Here is a 26,807-nt window from a genome sequence, read left to right on the forward strand (position 1 = left end):
ATGTACAATGAGGTCAGATAAAACCACCTTGTAACTCAGTAAACTCAAATCATTGATTTTTGATTGGATGGTTGGCAAGTTTAATGGTTTTGAGTGAAGCAAGGTAAAATCACCGGGTATGTATGTGGGCAATGTTCTCTCGACAGTGGAGGCCAACCATTCTTTGATATGACTGCACATCTGACTTGCCTTGCCGAGTTTCGTTCGAACATAGCCTAAATTCTTTCTGAAGGGTCGGTTTGTGTAATGCTGAGCCTCCCTTTCGAGAAAAGCCTACTTTTAAAGGGTCTGCTCTTGTAACAGCTGCCACTTTGATTTTGAGCTTGGATGAAAAAAAGCATGTGCTCCCTTGCTGTCTGACAGGAGCCCTTCTACGTGCGCTGCATCAAGCCCAACGAGCACAAGTCTCCGATTCTGTTTGACGAGGAGAGAGTACGGCACCAGGTGAACTACCTCGGCCTGCTGGAGAACGTCAGGGTGCGGCGAGCGGGCTTTGCCTACAGGCAGGACTACACTCGCTTCCTACGCAGGTCAGCACACCTTGGAGTTGCTTTCCTTAAAGGGACGCTGACGGGGTATTTATGCTCTCCAAGGTTTTTAGTTGTACATGACATAGGGGAGCCCGACCACCCGAACACAATTTGCGGCTCAAAATTCCTTCTCTTTCTGCCCGAAAACTGCCGGTCAAGAACTGGCAAGTTTGAGTCGCGCTCACCCTTCTCTTTCTGTTCACGTGCCATTCTCTGTGGTTTAGACGCGCGCACCAAATACAGCCAAAGTCGTGGGTCATCGAAGGCACACTGTTGCGACTGGGAGGGGACGATCTCGGGTGCGGAACCAGGAGTCTGGGGCTATTGCTCGCTGATGGATGGCATAGTCCTGAGGAAACGAAACTAGAGTGGGATTACTGAAGTGAACTTTTATGTACAGTGAACATACGGGAAGCTGGTGGACATTTCAGTCGGCACCTTTGGGCTCTTTGAAAAACACAACACCAACAGGCACATGCATGCACGCATGCACGCGCACGCCAGTATTCTTTTTGTTGAGGGCTGGCAACCCCACATCTTCCTGGCTTTCGGAAGACATTCTTTTTGTGTTTAGAGCACCCAATGAAGGCCCCCACCGGCCCAATGTCTCAAGGGCTCTGCGCCCTGGGTAGAGTGGGGTGTCCTCGGGCGGTCTCCCCTTCAATGTTGTCAGACAACCAGCACACTCAATATTAAAAATAGAAAAAAAAATCTGAATTTTTTTTTTTAACTATTAATACATTTATTAAAAAAAAATTAACACACGGAATTGGAAGCACGTTTGTGCATTCTTTGCATAATTCTCAACATGGCATTGTATCGCGGGCAGGATGGCTGGACGAAGCAGACTAAGCGATGGCGGTGGATGACGGGCGTGAGACCTCTATTTTAGAACTGTTGTTTGCAGTACTGGCAAATCTGTCTAGCTTCGAAAGAGAAATCTTTCTCTGATCAAAACAATTAGGATTTATTCCGTACGACATGCCCAAGTTGATTTGCACGAGGACGTCATCGAGTCGTCGCCCCTTTTCCTGGCTGAAGGATTCGCTCGTTTTACAAACATGAATTGGTAAGAGCTTGAAAGACGTGCAAATGTCAAGCACAAAGTGCTTGACTTTTGCGGTCTTCGTGCAACTAGCAACAAGCGCGTTTTTTTGTCTGCATCACATAACCAAAAAAAGAAAAGAAAAAAAAAGGGGGGGGGTTGGGTTTAGCTACGGGACTTCTGGAAACTCTGTCCTCCTCCACATTTCTTCTTCCCCAGTTCAGCTTAGGTTTCGAGCAGTTACCTATTTTTACTGTGTTAAAAATATATGTGACACTAGCAAAATACTGATTGGGTAGTCTTTTGACACCATATTAAATTGCCTGGCAAAAAATAAAAATAAAGTCTTGGGGGGGATGTCAGTGTTCCTTTAAAGGTGTTGAGCAGCCAGAAAGAAAGAAATTCTCCCTCAATTCCTTCTCTCCATTTGGGGAAGAGGGAACGCTCCCTTCTGTGAGGAGGGAGAGGAGTAGAAAATTGCTAGAGGGAATGGAGAGAAGAGTGCGAGAGGGAATAGAGAGGAGGAAATTGGGAACTGGTTTTCTTCCTGGCAGAAGACGATTGTGTAGGTCGGCCTTACAATACTTTTGGCTCAACCTTAATTGTCATGTTTTCTTGCCCTGACGCCCATGGAGCGAGATGCTGTATTAGTGTGAGTGCGGGAGCTCATTTATTTTTGCAGAACAAGAAGTTTGAGGATGTGGAACAAACAGTGTGGCTAGTATCTTAACAGTTCAACTAGTATCAGTTGTTCTGTAGTAGCTTGGTACTAGAGATTGGGTATCGGTCGTATTCTTAGCGAGCGTGTTGGCAAAGTATACTAGATAACGAAAGAACAAAACATAGAGAGGACGAAACACAGACGAGTACATTCTTTCATGTTGGATATCGACATTTCCCATATTTATGCAAAACGAGATTTAGAAAGGAAATATCTTTTGGCAAACGAAAGCTAACTTTATACGTAAATGCCTCTTTCTTTCTTCTTTTCCTGCTAAGGAAAAAGTTTGGTGTGCTTAGAAGTAACGTTCAGTAGCTCCTGGTACTTTATCTGTGCTCAGCTGCTTCCAGGGTGTCGAACCGGAACCGAACCGAACCGAAAACCGGAACCAAACCGTTATTTTTAGCCGAACCGGTACTAAACCGAACCGAAATCTTCGCCGCCATCTTGGAACTGAACCGGAACCAAACCGAAAAAAAAAATATAATGGTAACCGGTTCAAAACGGTTCAAGATAATTTTTTTCTTTTTATTAGTATCACAAAATGAATATATGGGAATAAAAAATTGGCAGCTGTATTTCTCTCTTGATCAAATCGTCATATACAGAATTGAAATGTATGATAAATTGTGGGTTTTCGTGGCGCTTTTGTATTGGCACTATGATTAACCATGTGTCACCTGAAGTCATGGTGTCAATACATGCTCTTAAGTAATGTCACGTGACATCTGACGTCATGTGACATTAACTTTGTTGACAGGGTGATGTTACATGGCATCACGATTTTGCACCGAGAGTCACATAACACCGTGACGTAAGCGATTTTCATAACCCCGAGTCGAGTGATCAGGTTCATGACAATCAGCATCGCCAAATATTCGTGTATTGGCTGATGTTAAATTAAACTTGATAATAGCATAACTCTAACAATATCTGAGGCTCCGCCCTAGCTTTTGCTTTCCAAGCCCTAGCGCATGACTATGATGAAGACTGACGGTGTATAATTAGGGTCAGATCACATGCCCGTTTGTTCAAATTGCGAGTTGAGCAGGGGATCGACAGCTGTCTCTTTCCTTTACTTTTTCTGTATTTGCTATTGCGCAGAGGGGGAAACTAATGGATGTTTTCGCAAGCTATCAACCTCAGGGGTTACTTCTTAACAGTATTTACTTAAAGTACAAAACAATGTTGCATGACAATTTTACATCCTTGAGGCACCCAAACATTTTTTCATTGTTGCTGAACTGCACCCGAGAGATGTCCCCGAGGATAGAAGTATTGAAACAACTAAATGCGACTTATTAATAAGACGTTACATAGAACTGCATGTGTGTACGGGAAGAAACCTTAAAAAACAAAAGAAAAAAAAGACCCTAGTGGCTTCAGAGGGACAGCCGAACGTTGGCAGTCTCTCTATGTCTCACAAGAGCGTCGTTCTCAAGTTACTGCCCAAGTTTTGGCCACCTCTGTATTTTGCTTAAAAGATTTTAAAGGAAAAATGTTATACATTCACTAAATACTACAGTGTAGACCGCATGTAACGTACGTATGTCGCGGGAGTCGCGGAAATCCGCACTATAAGCGGTAGCGTGCTACAGTAAAACCTCGTTATAACAAAATGGGATATAACAAACTAATGGATATAACAAAGCAATCATAATTCCCCTTGCTTGCTAATAGGGAAGAAATGGACATTGGCTATAACAAACTAATGGTTATAACGAAATAATTACGATCGCTCCTTCAACTTTGTTATAACGAGGTTTTACTGTATAACCAAAGCATCAATTTTTCAGGCCAAAATGCATGCCATCAAACAACTTACCTTTGTGAAAGAATTTACTTTATGTTAGATGAAAAATAAAGCTTAGTTTGAGGAGTCTTTATTTCAACAGACTAGTACACTTCTCTCTCAAGTGTGTCACACATTTTGAAAGAAATGAGCGACTTTTGCCTGGCACAGCCTTCTAACGGCGTCGCGGGTTGCGGACAAATGTTGCGAGTGTTCAGGATTGCTAACCCTAATCACTTTTCTCTGGCGATGAAAACGCTTGAAGATTCGCATCCTTTATACGGTACGCGCCAGTAATACTCTCAACTTGAGCACAGGCATGAAATGCTCCAAATAAGAAATCCGGGCGATGTTCGAAAACACAAATGCTTAGAAAGCACCACTGTAGTCGAAGTAAACAAACACGACGACACGGGCGTTTCTGCCGTCTTGAGAGTGCCGCCACAACATCGCCGCACGAGTAGGTGGATCTTCCCTTCTAGTATGTGCTGGGTTATCATAGCGACACACAACGAAAACTAACAGTCAAGGATAGCGCTTTTACGCGGAACGATGAGCTTCTACCACGCCGTCTACGTCGACGATCAAAACCGACGCCATGCTTGCGGATAGAAGCAGCCGGCCGGCCGGCCCGCGACCGGCATGCAACGTGTGCGAACACTTCTCCTCGACCTGCGATTGTCGTTGCGGTTGTTTCCAATGTTTCCGACGCAGCAGAGGGACGCACGCACGTGAACGACACGTGCGTGCGTCCCATTGTCGCTATGGCAACTGAAGCCTCTCTTCGCTTCTCCCCGCTTCTTCGAGCAACCTCCTTGCCCCGCGAGTGCCGCTCGCGCTGTTATTTAGTGTCGCACAGGCAAGTGTGCTCTCTGCGTCAATCAGTCGGCGCGGTCGCCGGGCTGCTCCAAAAATCGCACTATAACTGGTATTTCCCTTCACGCGCCTGCATTTTAAGCGGTATGAAATTACATGGAGTTCTATGGGAGGCGAACCGGTGGATTAAAAAAGCCGCGTTATACCCGGTCCTGCACTATAAGCGGTTACATCGTAAGTGGTCTATACTGTACTTAGAACCGCTCCCTAACGTTAATAACTGAATGAACTTGCCTTAGTTGTTCTTTCTAGGCAATGGCAGTCGCCAAAAAATTAGAGAAATATGAGCATCGTTCATCCCCTCAACTCTGATCCAGAAGCGGCCACGTGGCCTGTTACCCATCCTATGCCGCCAACGCTAATCATACCCCCCCCCCCTCCCCCCCCCCAAAAAAAAAAAAAGAAAAAGAAGTGTGTGTGTGTGTGAGGGGGGGGGGGGGGAGTGAGGGGCAGGGGGTTAGTTTTAAAAACATATTGCGTTGTAAAGGTTCCTCTTCCTCGCATCTTCGGTGCAGACCAAAAAGCGGGGCCCCGGAAACTATGTTTGCGAAACACTCTTGCCAAAAGGCGCGTTTTCTTCGTGCCAGACGCTCACGCCATTCCTCACGACAATCCACTAATAATAATAATATGTACCTTTTATATACTTGGCTTTCGCTGAGCTTGAACGTCCTGCAGCATGCATTTTTCACCATTGAATTAGATTTTTTTTGCAAGAAGAAATCATATTCACCACCAGCATATAGTGTGATGACGTCACGTGCATACCATGTTAAAGAGTTCAGCTTTCTGTCATGCAAGCTGATGAAATGTGATTTATATTAAGATTTTAAGAATCTTAGTCTGTCCTTGGCGCTATTTATGTAAAATTAGGAATTTTATTTCATGCATCTTTGTGCATCTCTTTTTGCAGTTAGGCGTTCTGTCAGGGATTATTTAGAAAAATACTATTACTTATCTCCCTCTTTTTGCACTTTTCGTGTATTTTCCTTTCGATCGATTATGTGAGCACAGAGTCCTTTTTAGCGTACACTACAACCCGATATTTCACTCTGCCAATCAGCAAACAGAAAAACATGTTTACGCAGACTCCACAGCTTGGGTTGATTGGAGTATTGTCCTTCCGTGTCGGTCTCAAGCGGTTATGTGAACTTTAGAAAGTAAAATTTATTGATGATTATAAAAATATATTTAATTACTAACTGAATATTTGACAACATAAATAAAGGGCTGACCACCCTAAAGCAATGCCCCCTAAAGTATCTCAAAAGTGTTTCGCCAATATTTTTTGGCATTTTTATCCTCGACAGGCACGTTGTAAGTGATTTAGGACAGCCTTACACAGATATCTGAATTTGAAACTGATTCAAATAACTGTGTTCCTCCCAGATATAACTTCTTAAACATATAGAAGTCTGTTATTTCCACTTTTATGTGGTAAACATTACTTTTATGTGTCTATGGGCTGGATAAAAACAAAGTACACAGGGGCGCGAGGCGGAACTGTGACGATTACGCACGCAAACTCTCGGAAGCTGTCCAATTAAGCAGCTGCCATGTCGAGTAGAGCATGAAATACTACTTCGTTTTACTTAACAAAAAAGAAACTTGGAGGACGCTTAAGCTTCACCTTTAAAAGTGGAACGCGATAGCGTTAACGGGCCTCGTAACCCTGCAAGCGTGCCTCGCGTGGCTTAGTCAGGAGCGTGTCTGACTTGTGGCAGAAGGGCTTCGAATCCCGCCAAAAATTCTTAAATTGCTTTATTTAAGGCAAAGGAATTACTTTATAAAGCAAAATAGTTTGAGATATACGGCCACCTTTAATTCGCGTTACACGTTATGTTTTAATCACTTATTACACGCGTGATGTCACGTTTCACGTGAGCATTGTGAGCTGTTTGAGATTTCTGCGCGAGGGCATGTAGCTGTGACGTCATCACCCATCGACCAATCAGGTTTTTCTAGTCACGCCACCGACATCGGTTTTTCCGCGACATGTGCTCCTTAACGCTCTCGCGTTAAAATAATCAGTTAGCAAGGGTGATGCTCATTCGCAAATTAAATTGTCCGGCATCCTGTAAAGAACAAACCGCAACAGCCAGGCTATGTTAGCTTATCCTGTATAAGAAAATGTTCACCTGGGCAAGCGCTATTTCGGGCCAGATTCGATCTGAGTGCGAAGGTGCTTGTGGATTATTCGAGTGAACAATTTCGATTACTCCTTTATGCATGATTATAGTCGCGTGCATCGCGGTGCTTCGTCTAAACAATATTTTTTTAGAAAAATAAGCATTGTGATTGCCGCTCGTTGTTTGTATAAAAAATAGACTGAAAGGGATTGTCCTTAAACTTTCGTGACATTTTTTTTTTGTTGAAAATTTCATTGCTTTTAGCTTAGTTGTTTCGTCCTTATATATATATATATATATATATATATCTTATATATATATATATATATATATATATATATATATATATATATATATATATATATATATATATATATATATATTGGGAAACGTATTTCGTATACCAAATTTCATGATATAATATGGCCACGAGGTGCCCATTACATGATTTTATGTGCTGCAATTAATTTCCTAGTGCAAGGACACAATCACGATTTAACTTTTAATACTGCGACACAAAGTTGTACCAATCACGGGCATTTTGTGCAACCTACCACACTTTGCGACATTTTATACCGTGTAAATAGATCATGCAGCTTGAACTTTAGAATTTTATTTAAACACGAAGAAAGGACAGGAAAGGACAGCATAGTTCTAAATTTCAAGCTGATCTATTTACAGGTATGAACCAACAAACTCAAAACTTTACTGTTGTGCTTAAACAGTTTGATTCAGGTAAAATATATATGACTGGTAAACAAATGGATGTTGAGTCGTATGAACACGACATTATGTACGTTAATGTAGATTTTATTCTAGTGTTGTGTCGAAATTATATACTAACTTATTTTCATATTTTTGGTACCTGAAAACAAAAGGGAATTGCACGGACGATGGAAGAAACTATATAGCTAATCGTTTCAAGGCGTAAATAGTGTATATTGCCAGAACAACGCGGAAAAAATATTCTTAATTTAGCGGTTCAAACCGGTTCGAAACGTTATTTTTTGTTCCCTGGAACTGAACCCGAACCGAACCGAAAGCCGTGAACCGGAACCGGAACAATAAAAATTTCGGTTCGACACTCCGGCTGCTACATCGTGAGACACGTTAGAGGCTCTATGGTTAGACCCTAACATCGTAATGTCAAGTATGGATAGAATTCTTAACACAAAAGTGCAGCATACCCTTCAGAGAAATCGCCTTCAAGCAACAGCATCGGCACTTCTGGTCGCTTCTGCAGGTGGCAGTCCGCGTGGAATTTCTCAGTGTAGAAGACTGGAGAATCAGCATGTTTCTCGTGCAATGCACTAGCCTTAAATGCTGCTTTTTTTCTTTTTTTCTTCTTTCGGCCCAGGTACAAGATGATAACGCAGTACACATGGCCCAACTTCTATGGTGGCAATGACCAGGAGGGTTGCCGGGTTATCGTGGATGAGCTTGGCTTTGCGGACGACGTCAAATACGGCCGGACCAAGATCTTTGTCCGCTCCCCCCAGACCCTGAGCAAGCTGGAGAATGAGCGGCTGGCTATCATTCCCCGCATCGTCGTCTTCTTGCAGAAGGTGCAGGCAGAATGTTCTGTGGCAGGGCTTTGCAAAATGATGCAAACTACTTTATACTACGAATGGTACTGCAGTCTTTGGTTTGAACGCTTGGTAGAAGCAGAAAAGTCCAGCTCCACCGAGCGTTTACTAAGTATCAAGTCCTGCAATGAGGGTACTTTTGTTGAGGTTAAAGTGTTCCTAAACAAAACACTCCCAAACCTGCAAAAAAAAAAAGAATGTGGTAATTGTAGACAGGGGCAATCTAAGCAGATTGACATGCACAAAAATGAGCAGTGGAAAGAAGATATACAGAGGACGAGGGACTTGCTTTACAACTTTGAAAGAGCAGGAACATGGTTGTATGCAGCTTGAATAATGGTTGCTTGGAAGATGTTGGAAATAGTTGTTAGGACTACCAGAAAAATAAAATGATCATGCACCCCATGTTGCAATAAGCGCATATGTTGCACTAAGCGGCCATGTCATATCAAGTTTCCACGTCGCAGTAAAGGCCCATCACCTGCTTTTAAGGGGGGACATTGGCTAGAGGTTGAACTTCTAAACTACTCATGTGATCGGAATGAAATCTGCAGGGGAGATATAACTTCAGATGTAGGTGTACTGTGCGAACTTTCAGCCCTCTAGGACAACTTTACATATCTGCATAAGATTTGTCACTCTTTGTTAAGAAATCTATATGTAAATGAAGCTATTAAGCATCATTTTAACTGCTTGAATATAAAGTGGGGGATGTGGGACTTCGGGCTACCTGGTTTTTATAAATCAAATGTAAGTATTTCAGGAACAGTGATTACCTCAAAACATGAGATGCATATCTGTCCCATGTCAATTTTTGAAAACTTAGTCTTTTCTCAATAAGGACTTTAACTTAAAACAAAATAAAGTAGATAGCTCGATTTCCAAGTAAATTTCAGTTCAGAAACATCTTGATTGTGGTATCAGAATAATTTTACCTTCGAACAAAAGATTCCTTCGTATGAAATTTGCAGCAAAAAATGGAACTGAGAAAAATGCATTCAAACATTGAACTCCTCTTCTTTGTTACTGCCTCACAATGTGTTAAAAATATTTTATATCAGCATAACTATTTGGTGCATAATTATGAAATTTAGTGTAAGGGTGTATAATTAGTTCCGAAAACCGAAAACCTCAAAACTGAAAAATGAATTTTTTCAAAAAAATTTGAAACTTGGGCCCATGTCCCCCCTTAAGGCATTTTGAATGCGGGCAAGCGATATATCAAGCACCTACCACAGCAAACTTTTCTGCCGACTGATTGACTGAGGGGCTTCTTCCCGTCAGCTCCTCTGAGAAACCAGAGCAAAGCAATGAAGCTTCGTGCAGATGCAGTGGTGTGAAGTGGTGAAGCTCGAGCTCGACATGAAAGTACCGGTGCAATGCAGGCTTAACGAGAACAGCGTGGTTGCTTAAAAGAGCGTCAGACCCTTGTGCTACTCCCATAATGTTCTGTTAGACCAAGCAAGTGCCTACCCTACCATGTGCCCGTTATGCTTTTCTGCTCCGGGACCTAACAAGTGCCCACCTCCATTCTTTCGTGATTATCTCAAACTGTTCCGTGGAAACTTGCTTGGTATTTTACAGTGGGGAGTCTTCATGTCTACTTTGCTTATGGTGCTGTGATCAAAGCACGTTCATTGTAGCACTTCTTTCTTCTTTTTTTTTCTCGGGAGTGTGAAAGCGCGACTCCCGGTACAAGCTCTTAGCATTTGCAACCTTGATATCGAAGTTGCATGGTGAAGTTGGTGTATTGTGGTAGGCAGTCAGGTCTCATGGCAATATGGTGAACTTGAGATGGACATCTTCTGAGCAGTCTTGGTTGCTAAGATTTGTTACATTGAAATTTCCTTTTGACCTCTGAAGTTTAAGGTCTCAACCATGGACAGTTTTTTTCTAAGTGTCATCAAAGATTAATGTCACTTATTTCTTGGCTTCATAGCTTTGCAACTCAATAACCCTAATTTTTTTTCTGTTCTCGATTGCCAGATGTGGCGAGGTGCCATTGCGAGGATGCACTATCGCAAGGTGAAGGCCGCACTCAAGATCCTGGCTCGCTACCGCAAGTACCGCACGCGCAAGTACATCCTTGATCTCAAGGCTGCCTTCAGGTGACTATAGCCGTCTCACTTTGCTAGCCCCCTTCAAACAAGTTTAGATGACTAAGTCTCGAGGCAAGGGTTGCCCCCCTATCTTGATCATGGATAACTTCTTTGGTACCTAGATATCTCGTCCTGAAATCTATTTAAGCTGATTTGTTCTGAAATGTTTTAAGTAGAGTGATCTCCCGTTATAAAGAAATCACTTCTTTTTAATTATTGCTTTTATCGGAGTTCAACATGGTCCCGACCGAAATGCACGCATTTTGAGCCCGATTATTCGAAGTGCATCGGCAGCCGACCACGCTTATTGCGAAGGCTGAGGTGCCGAAAGCATGTGAGCCTACATGAAGGCGCACGGAGACCCTTGCATTCCCTCCGCCTTCTCCACCGAGGTAAACGGCAAACTGAGAAAATGGAGCAAACCGGAGACAGAGGGCAGAGCACGAGAGAGCACCGCTTCTGATACTTGTGCGGCAATGCGGCCACGGAGCAGTGTCCACGTTTTGACAATACTGCCCGCTGCCGACGCTGCTTGACTCCTGTCGAAATCGGGTCAAGGGACCGATGGAGCCGATGGATCCCTGAGGAGATCATCCCTTTGGGAGCCCTCGATGCGTCCACCTGAATGGGTGCACCTGCGGCATGCACGTGTGTCATATGAGAGTGTTTACTGCAAGTTCCTTAGATTTGCGAGGTTGAGAAAAGTGTCCGTCCCAAGTCCGAAATTGCCGAAGATTGCTCGTACAAAGAGTACGAGCAAGACGTACTGGATGAGGTCAAGATGTTTCTCACGGAAGAGGAAGCACGCCTGTGACCCGAAGATGAAACATCGCCAAGTGCTGTGCGCACGTCGTATTTCCTCTTTTGACCAGGCTCACCGAGCCGGGTCAAGATTCCCAGAGTTGCAACGATCTCTACAGAAGTGTGTGCAGACATGTGGGCAAAGCCCCCGAGGATAACCGATTCGTTCGCGTTTGTTGATGCGGACGTTCCCGTTGTTACTCCTGCCATGGATGCTGCGATCCTAGACATTGAGTGCAGCCAGGGTAAACACAAGGCGACATCAACCTTGGGAACGCGAAACATCCTACGGCTGCTTTGAAACAAACTGTTGTGCAGCGGCGGTGTCCGTGTTCTTGCGATGCCTGGAGCAGTTCGAGGAGAAGTGATGCCCGTCTGAAGTTATCGGCAAACTGTTTTTTATTTTTCTACTCAGTAAAGCTGCCGAGAGTTGCTCGTAACCAAGGTTCGTTTGATTAAGTCTGCGGTCAGAATGTTCCGCAGTGTTCCTGTCCACCTTCAAGGCTGCTGTTGTGGGGCTTATATTGACTTCTTTTGCCATCCCATTGACTTCGTTATAACGAGGGATTACTGTACTACACATTTTAAATTTGATACGTTTTTGGTGTCTTCCTCATCCATGACAATCGCATACAAGTGCTGTACAGCGTTATGAAATGGTATCTCTTTCATGTTGGGGCATCTTAACTCCGTGTTTTTTATTCATTTAAAAAAAAGAGATCTTGAGATGACTTTATCTTTATTTACTCTTACCTACGTCGCCTTGTGGGCATTATTTGAAAATTTTTCTTGTTAGGTCCCATTCTCTAGATGTCTTAATAAAGAATTAATTTACAAAACTGTGTGTTTTATAACGACATACACCAAGCTCTTTGGAGGTGTCATGAGAAGGGTCCTAGAAGTGGCTCCAAAAGAAATGCCATTCTATTCATTCCAGTATTGTTGCAAAATTTACAATGTAAAAATGTGAGTCCATTTTTCCTTTATGATTTAAGGATTTCCGATTCATTGCATTGTTTGTGAGCATAACTGCATGGAAGCTGATTGCATACCACCGCAACAATCTTGTGGGTAGGAAAAAAAAAAAAAAAAACTTTATTGGCTCAGCGGAGACGTGGCACCCCAGAGTCAACAGCCTGTACTGTGGAGACCCGCCGTGCCGCATGTAGTGGTGGCGATTCTGTGATGATACAAAATACAACATGAGGACGACGTGTTCTTCCGATCGTCACAATCTGAAAAAAATGCATAGCAATTGCTGGAAAACTGTTGCTTGTGAAACGTTTGGCGTCTATGCTCTCGGCACTCTTCATCGGTTAGTTTGGCGACTGGCTTAATGCGTGGCGAGTACGCTCGATGGCAATTCCTGGAATGGAGATACCGGCGCTAACCCGGGTTTTAAAAATGTGTGACAGGGTGTCATGTTGCCGTCTGTCGGACGCAGAACGGATGCCCCGCAGGGCTTTCCCGCCAAATAGCACTTCAACTTGCGCCGATGTGTCGCAACGTGCCGGGAAGGCGCTCGCCCAATAATCTACATGGTCTGGGCTCAATTCCCGCCCGCGCAAACGCTTTATTACTGCGATGGTTTCCCCCCCGTCCACTCAAAACGAATGAGTGTCGTGCCCCGCAACCATGCTTTTATCCATATTTTACTTTTGGGCTCCACAAAATGCCGAACAATGTGCCAAAAAACGTTTCACTTAAAAAAAAAAAAAAATGCACTGTTGCATTAGTTTTTTTATTTTTTTTTATTTTAGCACAATGTACAGCGTGTGGTGCATGGATGTCATTAAGCACCCTGTTCCTTTTTTTTAGGAACGTCCACCAGATGAAGGACTTTGGGAAGCACGTGGCCTGGCCCCTCCCCCCCTGCTGTGTCCGGGAGGCTGTGCCCAGCATCAAGGCCATCTTCTCACGGTGAGCATCGGCCTGTCGTCTGGCAAGGAGGAGCTGGGAAATCGATTGGCCCCATTCGAGCTTTTCGAGAAAATGGATGTTTTAGCGAGTAGTTCATAAACGATGCTTGGAAACATCGAGTGAAAGGATGCTTTTGCAGCCTGTATCTTTGTTTTTGCGCACATAGGCATACGGTGCCATACTTTTTCGCTGCCGTCGCCAGCCGGGTGGTTCAACCTGCCGCCCAATTTACCCGGTCGTGGACACAATCGGGAGTATGTGGAGGCAGTTTGTTCTGTCTACTTTTCAGACGCTGGGAAAATGGGATCTGGGGACTGGGGACTGCCTTCTTGGGATGGCGTGTTGTTGGTATCCAGGGGCCGCAATTAATATCCTTTTTGCCTGAAGTGCGGCGGCCGAAGTGAGTCCGATCAGACGCGCACGATACTAACTGGAAAGAACTTTCTTTATATTTTTGCGTCGTTAATCTAGCCAGAAGATGGCCTATTTTTTGGATGAGGGTACTTCATTGGAGCTTTGCGTTACATCACAATCTCTCTCCCGTGCAGCTGGCGTGGCTACATGGTGCTGCGCAAGGTTCCGCACGAGGACTGGCCCCAGCTGCACCTCAAGGTGACGGCGGCGGACGTCCTGGCCGGCCGTCGCAGGGACTGGGGGCAGGCACGCAAGTGGCAGGGCAACTACCTTGCCGTGGTGAGCAAGCGATACTTCCTTGCGAGGCATTGGTGGGGAGTCCATCCTCAACATTCGCAACACTTTTGGAAGCATGGAGTGACAGTACGTCGCTGCCCCGGTGAGGCTCCTGGTATCTGTAGCGTCGTCTTATGTTAAATTGGAAGTTGGTTATGGGAAAACTGGATGACCCTTTTTTTCCTTACTCGATTGTCACGACACGTCTGGCCCCTGGGCTCTGAAGAAACTATTGGCTGCAGGTTTTTTTCTTTCCTGTTTTGCTCTTTCTGACTCTTTTGCATTCAACCTCTGGCTAGTAGGACTGAGTGTGCAGTAGAATCTCAATGATACGAATTTCTCGGGGTCGCAAGAAATATTCGTGTCGTCCGAAATTCACATGATCAAACAATAAACAGAGTCAATGCACCAAAGTAAATGTAATGTATACTTGCTGTTTATTTGCTCCTGACTCACGTGCAAAATAGTCTCTTATATTCTTTTGTGTCTCTTCTCTGCAAGGTCACCCAATAGACACTTCTGACATCTGTAAAATCATGCTTACGTGTCGTCACTGATGTTGGCCGAGCTCGTGATATGCCGCAGAACATAGAAAGCGAAGTTCCCAATGCAGATCGAAAGTCCAATTTCATCAGCTTTCCCTCTCGCGACCTTGCCGTCTGTGTTGACACCAGCCGCCGTGACTTTTTTGAAACCACATCAAAAGGATTTCCTCAAGCTTCACATGCTGTGCTCTCTTGGCCCGCTTAATTTTGACGCTCAAACGTTGCACATCCTTCGTGGCCAATTCACGCTGACCGACAATGGTGCAGCGGGTCGACGGTGCGAGGCCCGACTCTTTTGCTATCTCGGCACGTTTTCTTTTTGGGTCTTGGTCGATCTTTCTCAGAATTTCAAGCTTCTTCTTGAATGACGGCGCCTTCTGCTTGCAAGATATCGTCAGCATGGGCAGCCTTCACGTTTTTTTAACCTTTAACTTTCAGTTTCAACTTCGCACATACCCGACTGATTTGTCGCTGTCATGCCACGCCAACGAGAGAGAGAGAGCAAACGAGGAGTGGAATGCGTGTATCATCTGCAGGCGTCTCCGGCCTTTGCTCAGCCTCTCCTTCCGCTATCCTCCAGAACTCACGCGTGCGCTTGAGCAGCTGATTTTTGCAGAAGGTACAAGAGGTGTCTGCCAATAAGTTGCATATGCTCTCCCTGGTTTCTGTTGCTCCCTCTCTGAAGTCCAGGCTCTCCAAGAAGATGTTAGTTGCATTGGTTGGCCCAATCGGCCACTTCCACGACTGGCCACTGGGTGCTACCCTGCCATTACGCTGCGTTCTAAATCTCCCTCGAGTGATTCCAAGTTACTCCAGTGGGTCATATCACACGATCGTAACAGCAGAGCAGCGCTGGATCAGTTTCGAATGTTTTGTGCGAGTGCTCGTTCGTCATACATATTCTCTTCTTTATTAATTTTTTGCGCACTTTGTTTTTATTATGTATCAGTACCAATTGGCACAGTACTCTGCACCTCTGATGCGGGTAGTTTCTCGCATTTTCAAGTGACGAAGTACACTCTAGAGTGAGTCAAGGTAAGAACACGGCCATGGTTATTCCGTTTGCACCAAGGCAACTTTAGAGCTGCCCGACTGACGGGGAGCGCCGCGCGCAGGAGACCAAGCGGCATGTGCAATGTGCCGCCTGGTCTCCTGCAAAAAATCAGTTGCTCTATATTTTCCATCCCCAAAAATATCCCTCTATACTTTACCTTTCTATATTTTACTTCCCTCTATATTTTAAAAATCTAGGGACTTTACCTTCCCAAAGTTGGTGCTTTTGTTCGTATCATCCACTAGTGCCCAAAAGGGCATTCAAACTTTCCGAAATGTAATGCATTAGAAATAGAACTTTTTGGCCAGGGTTTTAAAAAAACTCTTATCATTCCGGAATTTGGATCAGCGACAATCATACCATCGAGATTCTACTGTATCCACAGCCAAGAAATGATCTCTTTTGTTTAGGGTTTGGATGGGGCCATTTGGCAGGGGACTAAGCGGCCAGTTTAGGAGGATAAGGGAGGTTACCTTCATAAGCGGGCTTTTCTGCAGAAGCCAGCACCTGTAAACGAAGACTGGCTCCTGTTCTGTGCTTTATAAAATGATGTGTTTAGTAGAATGCGTTTGAGGGCCTTGATTCCCGAGGAAAGTGTGACGGGGAATGCCACGGAAACCGTTACAAAAGGTGTAACATACTTCAGAGGGCAACCTGTGCAAAAGGGCGCATAATAGACCTCTTGCTAAATTTCTTAAGCACCAAGGAGCATGCTGTGAGTGTAGTTGCACATGCTGCACGTGCTGGAGTCTGCAGCAGTAATTGTTCTAAAGCAGAAGCTTAAAACAAACGGCATCTTGCACTTGCATTTATGAACGCCTTATTTTGCTTCTTTACTTCTAATATTTTATACAGGGGAGGATGGCACGCGCTGCATGTGTACCTACATTTCCAGCATTCTCCTTGATGCCTGGGTGATTTAGCGGTAGATTTTATTGAGAAGAAATAGCAATTAGTAATTGAGAAGAAACAACAAAACTCTGCAGAAGTGTTGTAAGTTGGGCGAGTTGGTATGAAGACATATTGAACAGAACAGCGCACAAAAAGACGAGGACAGAGAAAAGGAACATCGCTTGTGTGTTGTGCATGTTCCTTCTCTCTGTCCTTGTCTTTTTGTGCACTGTTGTGTTCAATATGTCAACAAAACCCTGAATGCGCCCCCCTTTGAAAATTGGACTCTCGACCCCATGATTTGTATAAGCCCGACACTCTACAACTACGCCAAAGGGGCGGTGGCACAGAGTTGTCACCAAAGAGGCAGTGGGAACGTCAAAACACCGAATGCCAGGTGCCAGCGTTCACACCGTTCTCGCCCGTTTCAACAGCGAGTAGAGACAAAGGCTTTGAGTCTAGTCAATAATCATTCCAACCAGAGCTCAACGCTCTGATTGGAATGACCTCGGTGCTATTTGTATAATCCCCCCAGAAAATGAAAAGAAAAACGTAACTGCAAAATCTGCCACAAGCCCTAAAAAAGGCAGTGAGAGTGCATTTTCTCTGTAGGGTAAACATACATTTTTGGCTGTCTACTATAGTTAGCCAAAGTGACTGCATATTTTCGGGTTACAGACTGCCGAGAATGACGCCTGCCTGCCCTACATCACGTCTGTGACTGGCCTGAAGACGAAAGACAAGTTCCACAAGGTCGTCTTTTCCAGCTTCGTCAAGAAGGTAGTCACACACTTTACATGTGTTATGCAACTACCAGAACGTTGCTGAGCTCTTAAAGGGCAACTCCGTTTCATACTTTCGATTTTGGGATTATGACTGCTTTTAGCGCAGTCAGCGTCCCTGAATTGCAAGGTGTAATTTTATTCTCGTTATTGTGCATAGTTTTAAAGATCTAGATGCCTCAAAGTTTTGTTTTGGGGCATGGCCAACAAAACCGAAACTAGCCGCTCGAGGCCCCGACAACACTGGAAATCGGCCGCTATGTTGACGTGATGTCAGGATCGTTCTCGTTCAACGAGTACGCAGGCGGAGCGGCACCTACCTCTGTTGCGCTAGCTGTCTAAAGATAGGTGGTAAGCTGATTTTGTTATAATTCTTTATGCGTGGTAGTTATCCAGCATATGTAGCAAGGGTTAGTGCGTATACCCAAAAGCTAGTGACTGGAAAACCCGTGAACTCATTCGGTGCCGTACTCGGCGGCCGCCGCCGTCCGTGTGCTATGCCGTACTTGTCGCTTGTATACCCGAAAGCTAGCGACTGGAAAACGAGTGAACTCGCCCGGTGCTCTACTCGGCGGCTGTTGCCAAGCGTGTGCTCTTCCGTACTTGTCGCTAGGCCTAAATTGTCATCAGGGCCCCGTGGATGGAGCGGCGTTGCTCTACGCCGCGCTGCCAGTGACGTACAGTACTGGGGGCCCTCTCGCTTTCGCGCTGCGGGTCAGTCCCAAACACGAAGCCTTGAGGTTCCGGCGTAGGCCGCGGCGCCCGAACACACGTCTGCTGGGCTGTACCCGTCTGTTTTTTCATTCTTTTTTCCTCGGGCGCGTGAAAGCCGAAGTCCAAAATCCACTCGTCGAACAGCGTTCACTTACACCTTCTCTAATCTCCGGTCCGTTGGAAACTTGTGAAAAAGCACCTCCGGTTTGCGCAGCGGGTTGTTTGAGCAGTCCACAGGCGCTACAAGTTGTACCTTGCATTTTTCGAGGAACAACTGGGCAGTTATGGGCGCACCGAATTGCTCGCTAAAACGAGTCTTGGAGTCCTCGCAAGGCAAATAAACAAAAGGCTATACCGAAGCTACTCGGGCTACAGATAAAAGCAACGGCTAAACACGCCAATCACAAGCCGAAGTAACGGTGGTAGCGGTTCAAAGAAGCACGCAACGCCCGGACTGGAGGAAAAAAAGAGAATGATACTGACGTCACGGCCCAATGTTGCTTTAGCAATCGGCAACCCGCTGGTCGCCCGCTAAGGAGCAGCGGCTCACGGCGGGTCACACTTTTACTATCGGCATTAGTTGAGAATGCGGCGTCCCACGGACGTAATATTTTGGCTGGGGTCGTATTTTGTGTCACTACAGCGATGCAGTGTAGACCGCATATAACGTATGTCGCGGGAGTCGCGAAAATCCGCACTATAAGCAGTACCGCGTTATAACCAAAACATCAATTTTTCAGACCAAAATACATGCCATATGAGACAACTAACCTTTGTAAAAGAAATATTTTATGTTAAATGAAGAGGAGTCTTTATTTCACCAGACTAGTACACTTCTCTCTCAAGTGTCAATTTTGAAAGAAATGAGCGACTTTTGCCTGGCGCAGCCTTTTAACGGCGTCGCTGGTTGCGGACGGACGTTGCGAGCGTTCAGGATTGCTAACCCTAATCACTTTTCTCCGGTGATGAAGACGCGTGAAAATTTGCGTCCTTTATACGATACGCGCCAGTAATACCTTCAACTTTAGCACAGGCATGAAATGCTCCAAATAAGAAATCCGGGCGATGTTCGAAAACACAAATGCTTAGAAAGCACCACTGTAGTCGAAGTAAACAAACACGACGACACGGGCGTTTCTGCCGTCTTGAGAGTGCCGCCACGACATCGCCGCACCAGTACGTGGATCTTTCCTTCTAGTACGTGCTGGGTTATCATAGCGACACACAACGAAAATTCACAGTCAAGGATAGCGCTTTTACGCGGAACGATGAGCTTCCATCCGTCTACGTCGACGATCACAACCGACGCCATGTTTGCGGATAGAAGCAGTCAGCCCGCGACCGGCATGCAACGTGCGCGAACACTTCTCCTCGACCTGCGATTGGTTTGTCGTTGCGGTTGTTTCCAACGCCAACGCAGCGGAGGGAAGCACGCACGCACGTGAACGACACGTGCGTGCGTCCCTCCGTCACTATGGCAACTGAAGCCTCTCTCTTCGCTTCTTCCCGCTTCTTCGAGCCACGACTTCGAGCAACCTCCTTGCCCCGCGAGTGCCGCTTGCGGCTAACCAGGCTAGCGCCGTTATCTAGTGTCGCACAGGGAAGCGTGCTCGCTGCACCGGTCAATGGCGCAATCGGAGCGCTGTTCCAGAATCCGCACTATAACTGGTATTTCCCTTCGCGCGCCTGCATTTTTAAGGGCAACTCCGCTTCATTTTTGATATTTAGAAAACTAAGTAGCCCTCTTCAGTATCATATAGGAAGACCCCATGTCAAATATTACGATCTAATTCCATTTATATATTTAATAAACTGGCCAGCAAACCTTCAAGCGAGCCAAGTCGCCGAAATCTGCCAACTCTAGCGTGCGGCGCGAAGCGCAATCACCAGCGCAGTCAATGCCACGGAGATGGAGCGGCCAACGTTGAGCCACTACGTCAGAGGCATGCATACGTCATTCTCACGTTTTGTTTGTTTTTACTTCTCAGAGCAAAATTGAACGATGACGTCATGAGTTTCTCCTCCCGGTGTTGGCTGACCGGGCGTTCACGTGATCACCGTAACACGGATGCGCCTGGGTTGCGCTGCCGTGCGCGCTTATCGGTTTGTTTCTCCGCTCCTTTTCTCCTCTTTCGTCTTCTCCTCTTCCCCCTCGTCCCCGGGCCATCACCGTCCACGCCATGCAGAGCAACCTGCCCGCGTCCAATAAAAAAAAAAAAAAAAAGAAGATTTCGGTTAGTTTTTTGCTTCCCCCGAGCGTCACAAGACCACATGGTTCGGCGTGACGTGCCATGACTCTGACGACCCGAGACCAATGTTACCTGACGCAACCGAAGTTTCGTTTCGGTATCTGCTGATGTTTAAATTAGGATTACACAAATTAGGATTACACAAATAATATTACACATTTCGCGAATCCGAAGTTGTAGAGTTGTTTAGTAGTGCTTTGTGAATGTGAATCACATGGAAGCCTAAATTTTTCGGAATTGAGCGGAGTTGCCCTTTAAGTGGTATGTAGTTACATGGATTCTATGGGAGGCAAACCGGTGGTTTAAAAAAGCCGGGATATACCCGGTCCTGCACTATAAGCGGTTACGTTGTAAGTGGTCTATACTGTACCAGTAATTTATTTCATTTTGAGTTTTGGCCGGAGTTGCTCTTTAATAGAAATTGGATAAATATGCAATCCTAACCACCACAAAGAAGTGGTGTAAGCCTTTTTTAAAACAATGCGACACTTTGAAGTTGGGCGATTGCATTATTACGCGCACACTACAAATCGCTGGTTGGAGCAATTTGTTTCTTTGTTTTTTTCATCAGAGACAGTTGTGTTCGTAAATTTTTGCCTTGAGCATGCACCGTTTGTGAATTTTAGGTGAACAAGCACAACCAGTCCGCAGACAGGGTCTTGGTCATCACGGACAAAAACATCTACAAGATGGACAACAAACACTTCAAGACACTAAGGACGCCCATTCCTATCAGCGATGTGAGCACCCTTTCCTGCTGTAGCATAGATTCCCCAGACCATTTTTGGGGGTTTTCGCCATTATTTTCTTAAATTAGTTATGCCCTAATTCAGATTCCTAAGGTAAATTCAAATACTAGAACTAAGTGATCAGTAGACACAAGTTGTTTGAGAATGAATTGAAGTTGAAGATTTGTGAATGCCTAAAGAAAGTGTCAGATAGGATATAGAGGCACATGCAAGCTGCCACAATAATTGAAATAATTGTAGGGGCGCAAACAAGTTGGTGTACATTAAACCTGATTGAAAAAACCCAAGTCTGCAGGTAATGACACACACGCTGAAGTCTCAATAATTGCTCTGCTGCTGAAAAGAATTCCAGAACACGATTTGAAAATTTTAATACTCAGGGTCGTAAAACTATTCTGTAAATCGGATAGCCAACGTTACTGAATTTATTTGCAAAAATTCTAAGATACCTGCACACCCCTGCTTTCTTTCCTGTCTTCCATCAATCTGGATTCAACTTGCACATCACCTTTCAACTAGCAGAAAATGTACAGAGTGTGCATACAGTAGCACTTTCGTAGGCCAATAGAAGAAACAAGGAATGGCAAAGTGCATTAAGAGTTTTAATACTAGCAGTTCTGTACCAATTTCTCTTTTTAAGCTAGTACTTTTGATGACAATTCTGTTTGCGTTGTTTACCCCGTGCAGCTGACAGGGATCAGTGTGAGCCCTGGGCCAGACCAGCTGGTGGTGTTGCACCTACGTGGAAATAATGACCTGGTCGTGTGCCTGACCAACCCCAAGTCGCAGACGGATGGCAACCGTGCTGGGGAACTCGTCGGAACGGTTGTTCGGCAGTGGAACAGGTCTTGTAACCTTTTCATCTCGATTCTTGTCTTTTTCTTACTTTCTGTCTCTTTTTACCTGTATGTGTACCTGTCATGCCCTTTGTTTACAAACATCATTGAAAAGGTACATCTACAGACTTTTCAAAGGCTTTTGACTGCCTCAATCATAATACTTTGGTCCAAAAGCTTTATATGTACGGTGTGCATGGTAGAGCCCCAAGTATAGTTAAAATTTAGCTTGGGTATTGCTACCAGTGCGTTGGAATAGATAAAAAGTGATCTTAATTGCACCTGTTAATAGCTGGAGTGCCACAAGGTGGTATTTTAGGACCACTTTTTTAAAACCCGTTATGTCAATGACGTAGTAAATATTGATGATAATGTAAGTTTTATTAGCTATGGTGATGATACGAGTATTTTTTTCAGGTACAGATACTGAGCACATCATAAGTGCCGCGAAAAAATTTCTAAATAAATTAAATACTTGGACAGTGTAATTCCTTAGAAATTAATTATGGTAAAACTAAAGCTGTTCTTTTTAAAGCAAGAAATACAAATTGCTTCTATACATCTACTCTCTGCCTTGGTACCCATAAAATAGACATAGTCAAAAGTGTTAGTGTTGGGTGTAATATTTAATGGGAACATGCTATGGGATGAAATGGTACATTATACATGTCAAAAGCTCTCAAAGGTCGTCAATGTTATGTACAAATATCGTCGTATACTCACGTCAGCACTGGTTCTTATATATCGTTCTCTTTATGGGCGCAGCTCCTAGGTGCCCATTTCTGGGTCAAGCGGCGTCGGTATCGGTGTCGCCGTCGGCGTAACCGCGCGTCGCATTATGGGACGTTTCTCATAATGACGTCGCACGTAACGTGACGTCTGACGTCACGAGGATAAAGTTGGGTCACGTGTGACCTCACGTGTGGCGACACTTGACGTCACGAGGGTAAAATTTTCCCGCTAAATTTGATGGGAAAATTTTTCGCTAAATTTAACGGGGCACTTTTCCCGCCAAATTTAGTGGAACTTTTTCATGACGTGACGTCACCTGGGTATGCTCGTGACCCAATTTCACCCTCGTGACGTCATTATGGGAAGCTTTTTATAATGCAATGCGCGGTTGCATTATGGGACGTCACGTGACCTCTGCACCAATTGAGTTTTCCCGCTAAATTTAGCGGGAAAATTTTCGCTAAATGTTCCGCTAAATTTAGCGGGAAAATGTTGGTAAATTTCCCGCTACATTTAGCGGGAATATTTTTCTGCTAAATTTAGCAAGGAAATTTTTGCAAATTTAGCGAAACTTTCTCGCTAAATGGGAGGGGAGCAGGAGAGGAGGACGGGAGGGTACGGAGGGGGAGCAGGAAACACCCTCCCCTCCTCCTCTTTCTCAAGAGCTGCGCACTAATCCGGCTTTACAGAAAATTGTAAATGTCTCATTTTTTCACATGCATTATAATTACTGCTTTTTGGTTTGGGGGAATACCACGTCCACAAATCTCAAGCAGATACAATTTCTGCAAAAAACAGTTGTGCATATTAAATGCCATACTGCATATTTAAATATTTTCATATTGTACAGATTCCAAATAACTATATTTATAAACTTTGCATCACCTATAAAAAGTCTTTTCCCCACAAAGGAAACATATTTCTGTCTACTGCTCAACTTACAGTTAGAGAAACGATTTATGATAGACGCAGCGCAGATACGTGGTTAGATTCGCACTGCAGAACAAATTATGGAAATCAGATGTTCCGAAGTACCCTTCCCTGTCTCTTAAATTGTTTGAAGGAATTAAAAATAGAAATTTTGTTCATGATAAACAAATATTTGCTTCAATTTTTTTGTTGAACCTCCAATGTTAGTGCAAGTGCATGATGTGTGGTAATTTTCATTGCTTTTCTTTTTTCAAATGAATAATTATATACTATTTCTTTGTGTGTGTTAACTGTTTTGTGTGCTTTGTCTCTGGTGCTGCTGAGCGGAGATGCAGGCCTGTCAAGGAACTGTTCTGTTGCTTTTTTATCCCGTTTTCTCTCTCCAAATAGATAAAAATACAGAATTTTGATTCAATTCGATTTAAAAATCACGGCTTGTTGTCCGGTCCCCCCCATCCTTGTCGGCTTTGTGACGACTCTGCCCGCCGCTGCAAAAGGTTGTCAACCCCTGCCTTAGATTGACTGTCGGGTACCTTTGCAGGTCTCAGAAGCGAGACCTCAGAGTGATGGTGGCAAGCCAGTTGCAGTGCATGCTCGGGAACAAGCCTCGAACGGTTTCCGTGGAGTGCACGTCCAACGTTACCAATCCTGCGTTCAAGAAGGCTCCAAACAACACGCTGGTTCTGCTGTGGCCGCAAACAAACAATGCCTAGGTTTCTCGACCTCACGCGTGGGATGTGCTGCCGCAATCTTGTTTTACATTGTTGCTCTCTAAGTGGTCTCGCTTCTGTCGTTGCAAGAGTGCTGACCGTTTTTAAGAAATGTTCTTTCTTTATTTACTATTACCGTGTGGCTCTAGTGTAGTGCATCTCGGACGAGTGTATATAAGTCGCGCTATTAAGCAGTCATTATGCTTGCGCCTGACGTCGTAATCTGATCCAGATGTGTGTAGCTTTTGTAACTGACGAGCTTACAGGTTTTTGTTCTGTGCCGATGAAATTGTGGTGAAACTAACACTTTTCACGCTTACCACAAGACGAAGACGCCATATTGACGAGAACGATGAACAAATGGCATCTTTTCTATGCTCAACCTGCTGCATGCTTTTTTTGTTTCGGAACTAGCTTTGCAAAAACGGCATCCCAACTGAAGCAAGTCATGATTACTATGTCCTTTTGTGTTTCTGTTGCAAAGACTATCATTGAACGCATAATTATTCACTGGCCCTTAAGGTCAAACTTGCACTTTTTCATCTTTTAGACTGTGAAAGCTTAGTAGCAAACTAGCAAAGTATAACTGGTGTAATGAATTATAAAAGGCATAAGAGAGAATTATGTCCTGTATTTTTGCATGTGGAAGGGATTTACAAACCTGCTTCAGATGCTGAAGGCTTATATATTTCTTTAACCAAATAGCATTCGTCTTCACTCCATTTGCATTTGAATGGAATTGTGCAGGAGCAAATGAAGAAGGGAATTGTGCATTTTTGCTTTGACACCTTTGACGAGTTTCACAGTAAAATGACAATGCAAATTAATTTATGGTAGATACTGATATTTCTTTGAGGGGGGGGGGGGAGTAATGTAGTCTTGTACTTTATATATTGTTCAGATTTTTCTGGCAAGAAAGCACTCAAACCTTTTTTAATACCGAGATGATGAATAGAACATTGTCAAAGCTGGGTTAGGGAATTGCGAGATGTCTAGCATTTTCTATTATATTCTGTAAACATGAAATTGTGACAGTCGTGGACACTGTCAAAGGTCATTGTTTTATGCATACATGTTGCACTGCTGTGTACAGTATGAGTACTTAAGTGCTTTATGAACAACTTTTTTTACCTGCAGTGAACTCCTTTGTAAGTTTAGCTAAAAGTCATTTCAAGTATTTATAGTTAGTATATGCTGGCATGTTCATATTTCTTGCTCTGCCAAGCTGAAGATGCTTTAACGGTGTTCTTCGCAATTATATAGCAATACATTTGTATTTACTCCCAACTAATGACCTGTCTCCTTGCTGATTTGAGTGCTGAAAATATTGTAAAGCTATGCCTTAAATAAGCTGAACAATACATACACTATGGTTTTCTACCAATGACTATTTTGTTGGAAATCGTGTCAAGGTATTATGCCTCTGTAAAGAACAAATATGACGGTTAGAATTTTTGTGACAATTTTACAGAGTACCATAGATTGCTGAGACAATCTTGTCAGTGCCATTTTATTTTTATGTAATAAAGTGTTCCATCTCTTTGAGATGACCAAGAAATTGCCCAGCGGTATTTCTAAATCTATTGGAAAATCGCATATACAGAACTGTAATAAATAAAAAATGGTGAGATTTCATGGCGGGTTTGTATTAGGTAGCATTCCGATTAATCATGTGAGGTCACTTATTACGTGATATTATAAAGTTTTAAAATAGCGCACGCTAATGCTTTGCATACGCAAAGAATTACGTTGTCGCCGCTGCGCTTACGCCAAACGCTAACCCTCGTTCTGTGATTTGCGTACGCTATTTTCCGGAAGTTGCGTGCGTACGCAAAGAGCAACGTTACTAGAACCCCTCAGTTGGAAAACTTCCATAGAGCCTGCTTTAAAAAAGTGACTCCGATCTGTACTCGAGAACCGAGCATGGCGATCACAACGCCGTCATTTCTCCCGCAGCGTCCACTTCGGAAACTGCACGGCTGTATTTAGCGCTCTCTGGGCGGCACCATTTTGTTCGACAACAGCGCCCTCTCCATACATCCGGGAAATTCAGCGGGTTCGGCGGGGTAAAACTATGGTGCCTAAAACGCGTCTCCGACTGGTGTGTTTACCGCGGCCAAAAAAGTGGTCCCTCGATTTCCGCCTGATGACTTCATATAAGTGTCATGCTGTCGCCGGTCGCGATCCTGGCGGTGCCCTAACAGTTGTGGTATATATGGCAGACGTCTGTTCTGCTGCAGGTCGCTCTCCACTGTGACGGTCCACGGAAGCTACAGCAGCTGGAAGTTTGGACGCCGTGATGACAGCGGCACTCGCGTTCGCTCGTGCTTTTCGCCCGTATTTCTACGGCCAACCGCCAGGATCGTGGCAGGCTACAGCATGACACTCCGGCTTCTGTGACGTCATTTGTTGCCACTTCGGAACCA

At 44.4% G+C, this 26,807-nt stretch overlaps 1 protein-coding gene across 1 annotated transcript in view; it reads left to right on the forward strand.

The window, feature by feature from the left end:
• The window catches only part of LOC8052793 (unconventional myosin-Id), a 56,489-nt gene extending 30,548 nt beyond the window's left edge, over nt 1-25,941 (forward strand). Inside the window, exons 15-23 of the mRNA XM_029972388.3 lie at nt 364-530; nt 8,451-8,658; nt 10,666-10,787; nt 13,398-13,499; nt 14,048-14,192; nt 17,358-17,459; nt 21,051-21,164; nt 21,861-22,018; nt 24,213-25,941. Coding sequence (XP_029828248.1) covers nt 364-530; nt 8,451-8,658; nt 10,666-10,787; nt 13,398-13,499; nt 14,048-14,192; nt 17,358-17,459; nt 21,051-21,164; nt 21,861-22,018; nt 24,213-24,384 — 1,290 coding nt within the window. The 3' untranslated portion in view covers nt 24,385-25,941. The remainder of the gene's footprint in view (nt 1-363; nt 531-8,450; nt 8,659-10,665; nt 10,788-13,397; nt 13,500-14,047; nt 14,193-17,357; nt 17,460-21,050; nt 21,165-21,860; nt 22,019-24,212) is intronic.
• The last annotated feature ends 866 nt before the right edge of the window (nt 25,942-26,807 follow it).

The sequence above is a fragment of the Ixodes scapularis genome, unplaced genomic scaffold (assembly GCF_016920785.2).
Source record: "Ixodes scapularis isolate PalLabHiFi unplaced genomic scaffold, ASM1692078v2 PGA_scaffold5__190_contigs__length_132052651, whole genome shotgun sequence".
NCBI classification, from domain to species: domain Eukaryota; kingdom Metazoa; phylum Arthropoda; class Arachnida; order Ixodida; family Ixodidae; genus Ixodes; species Ixodes scapularis.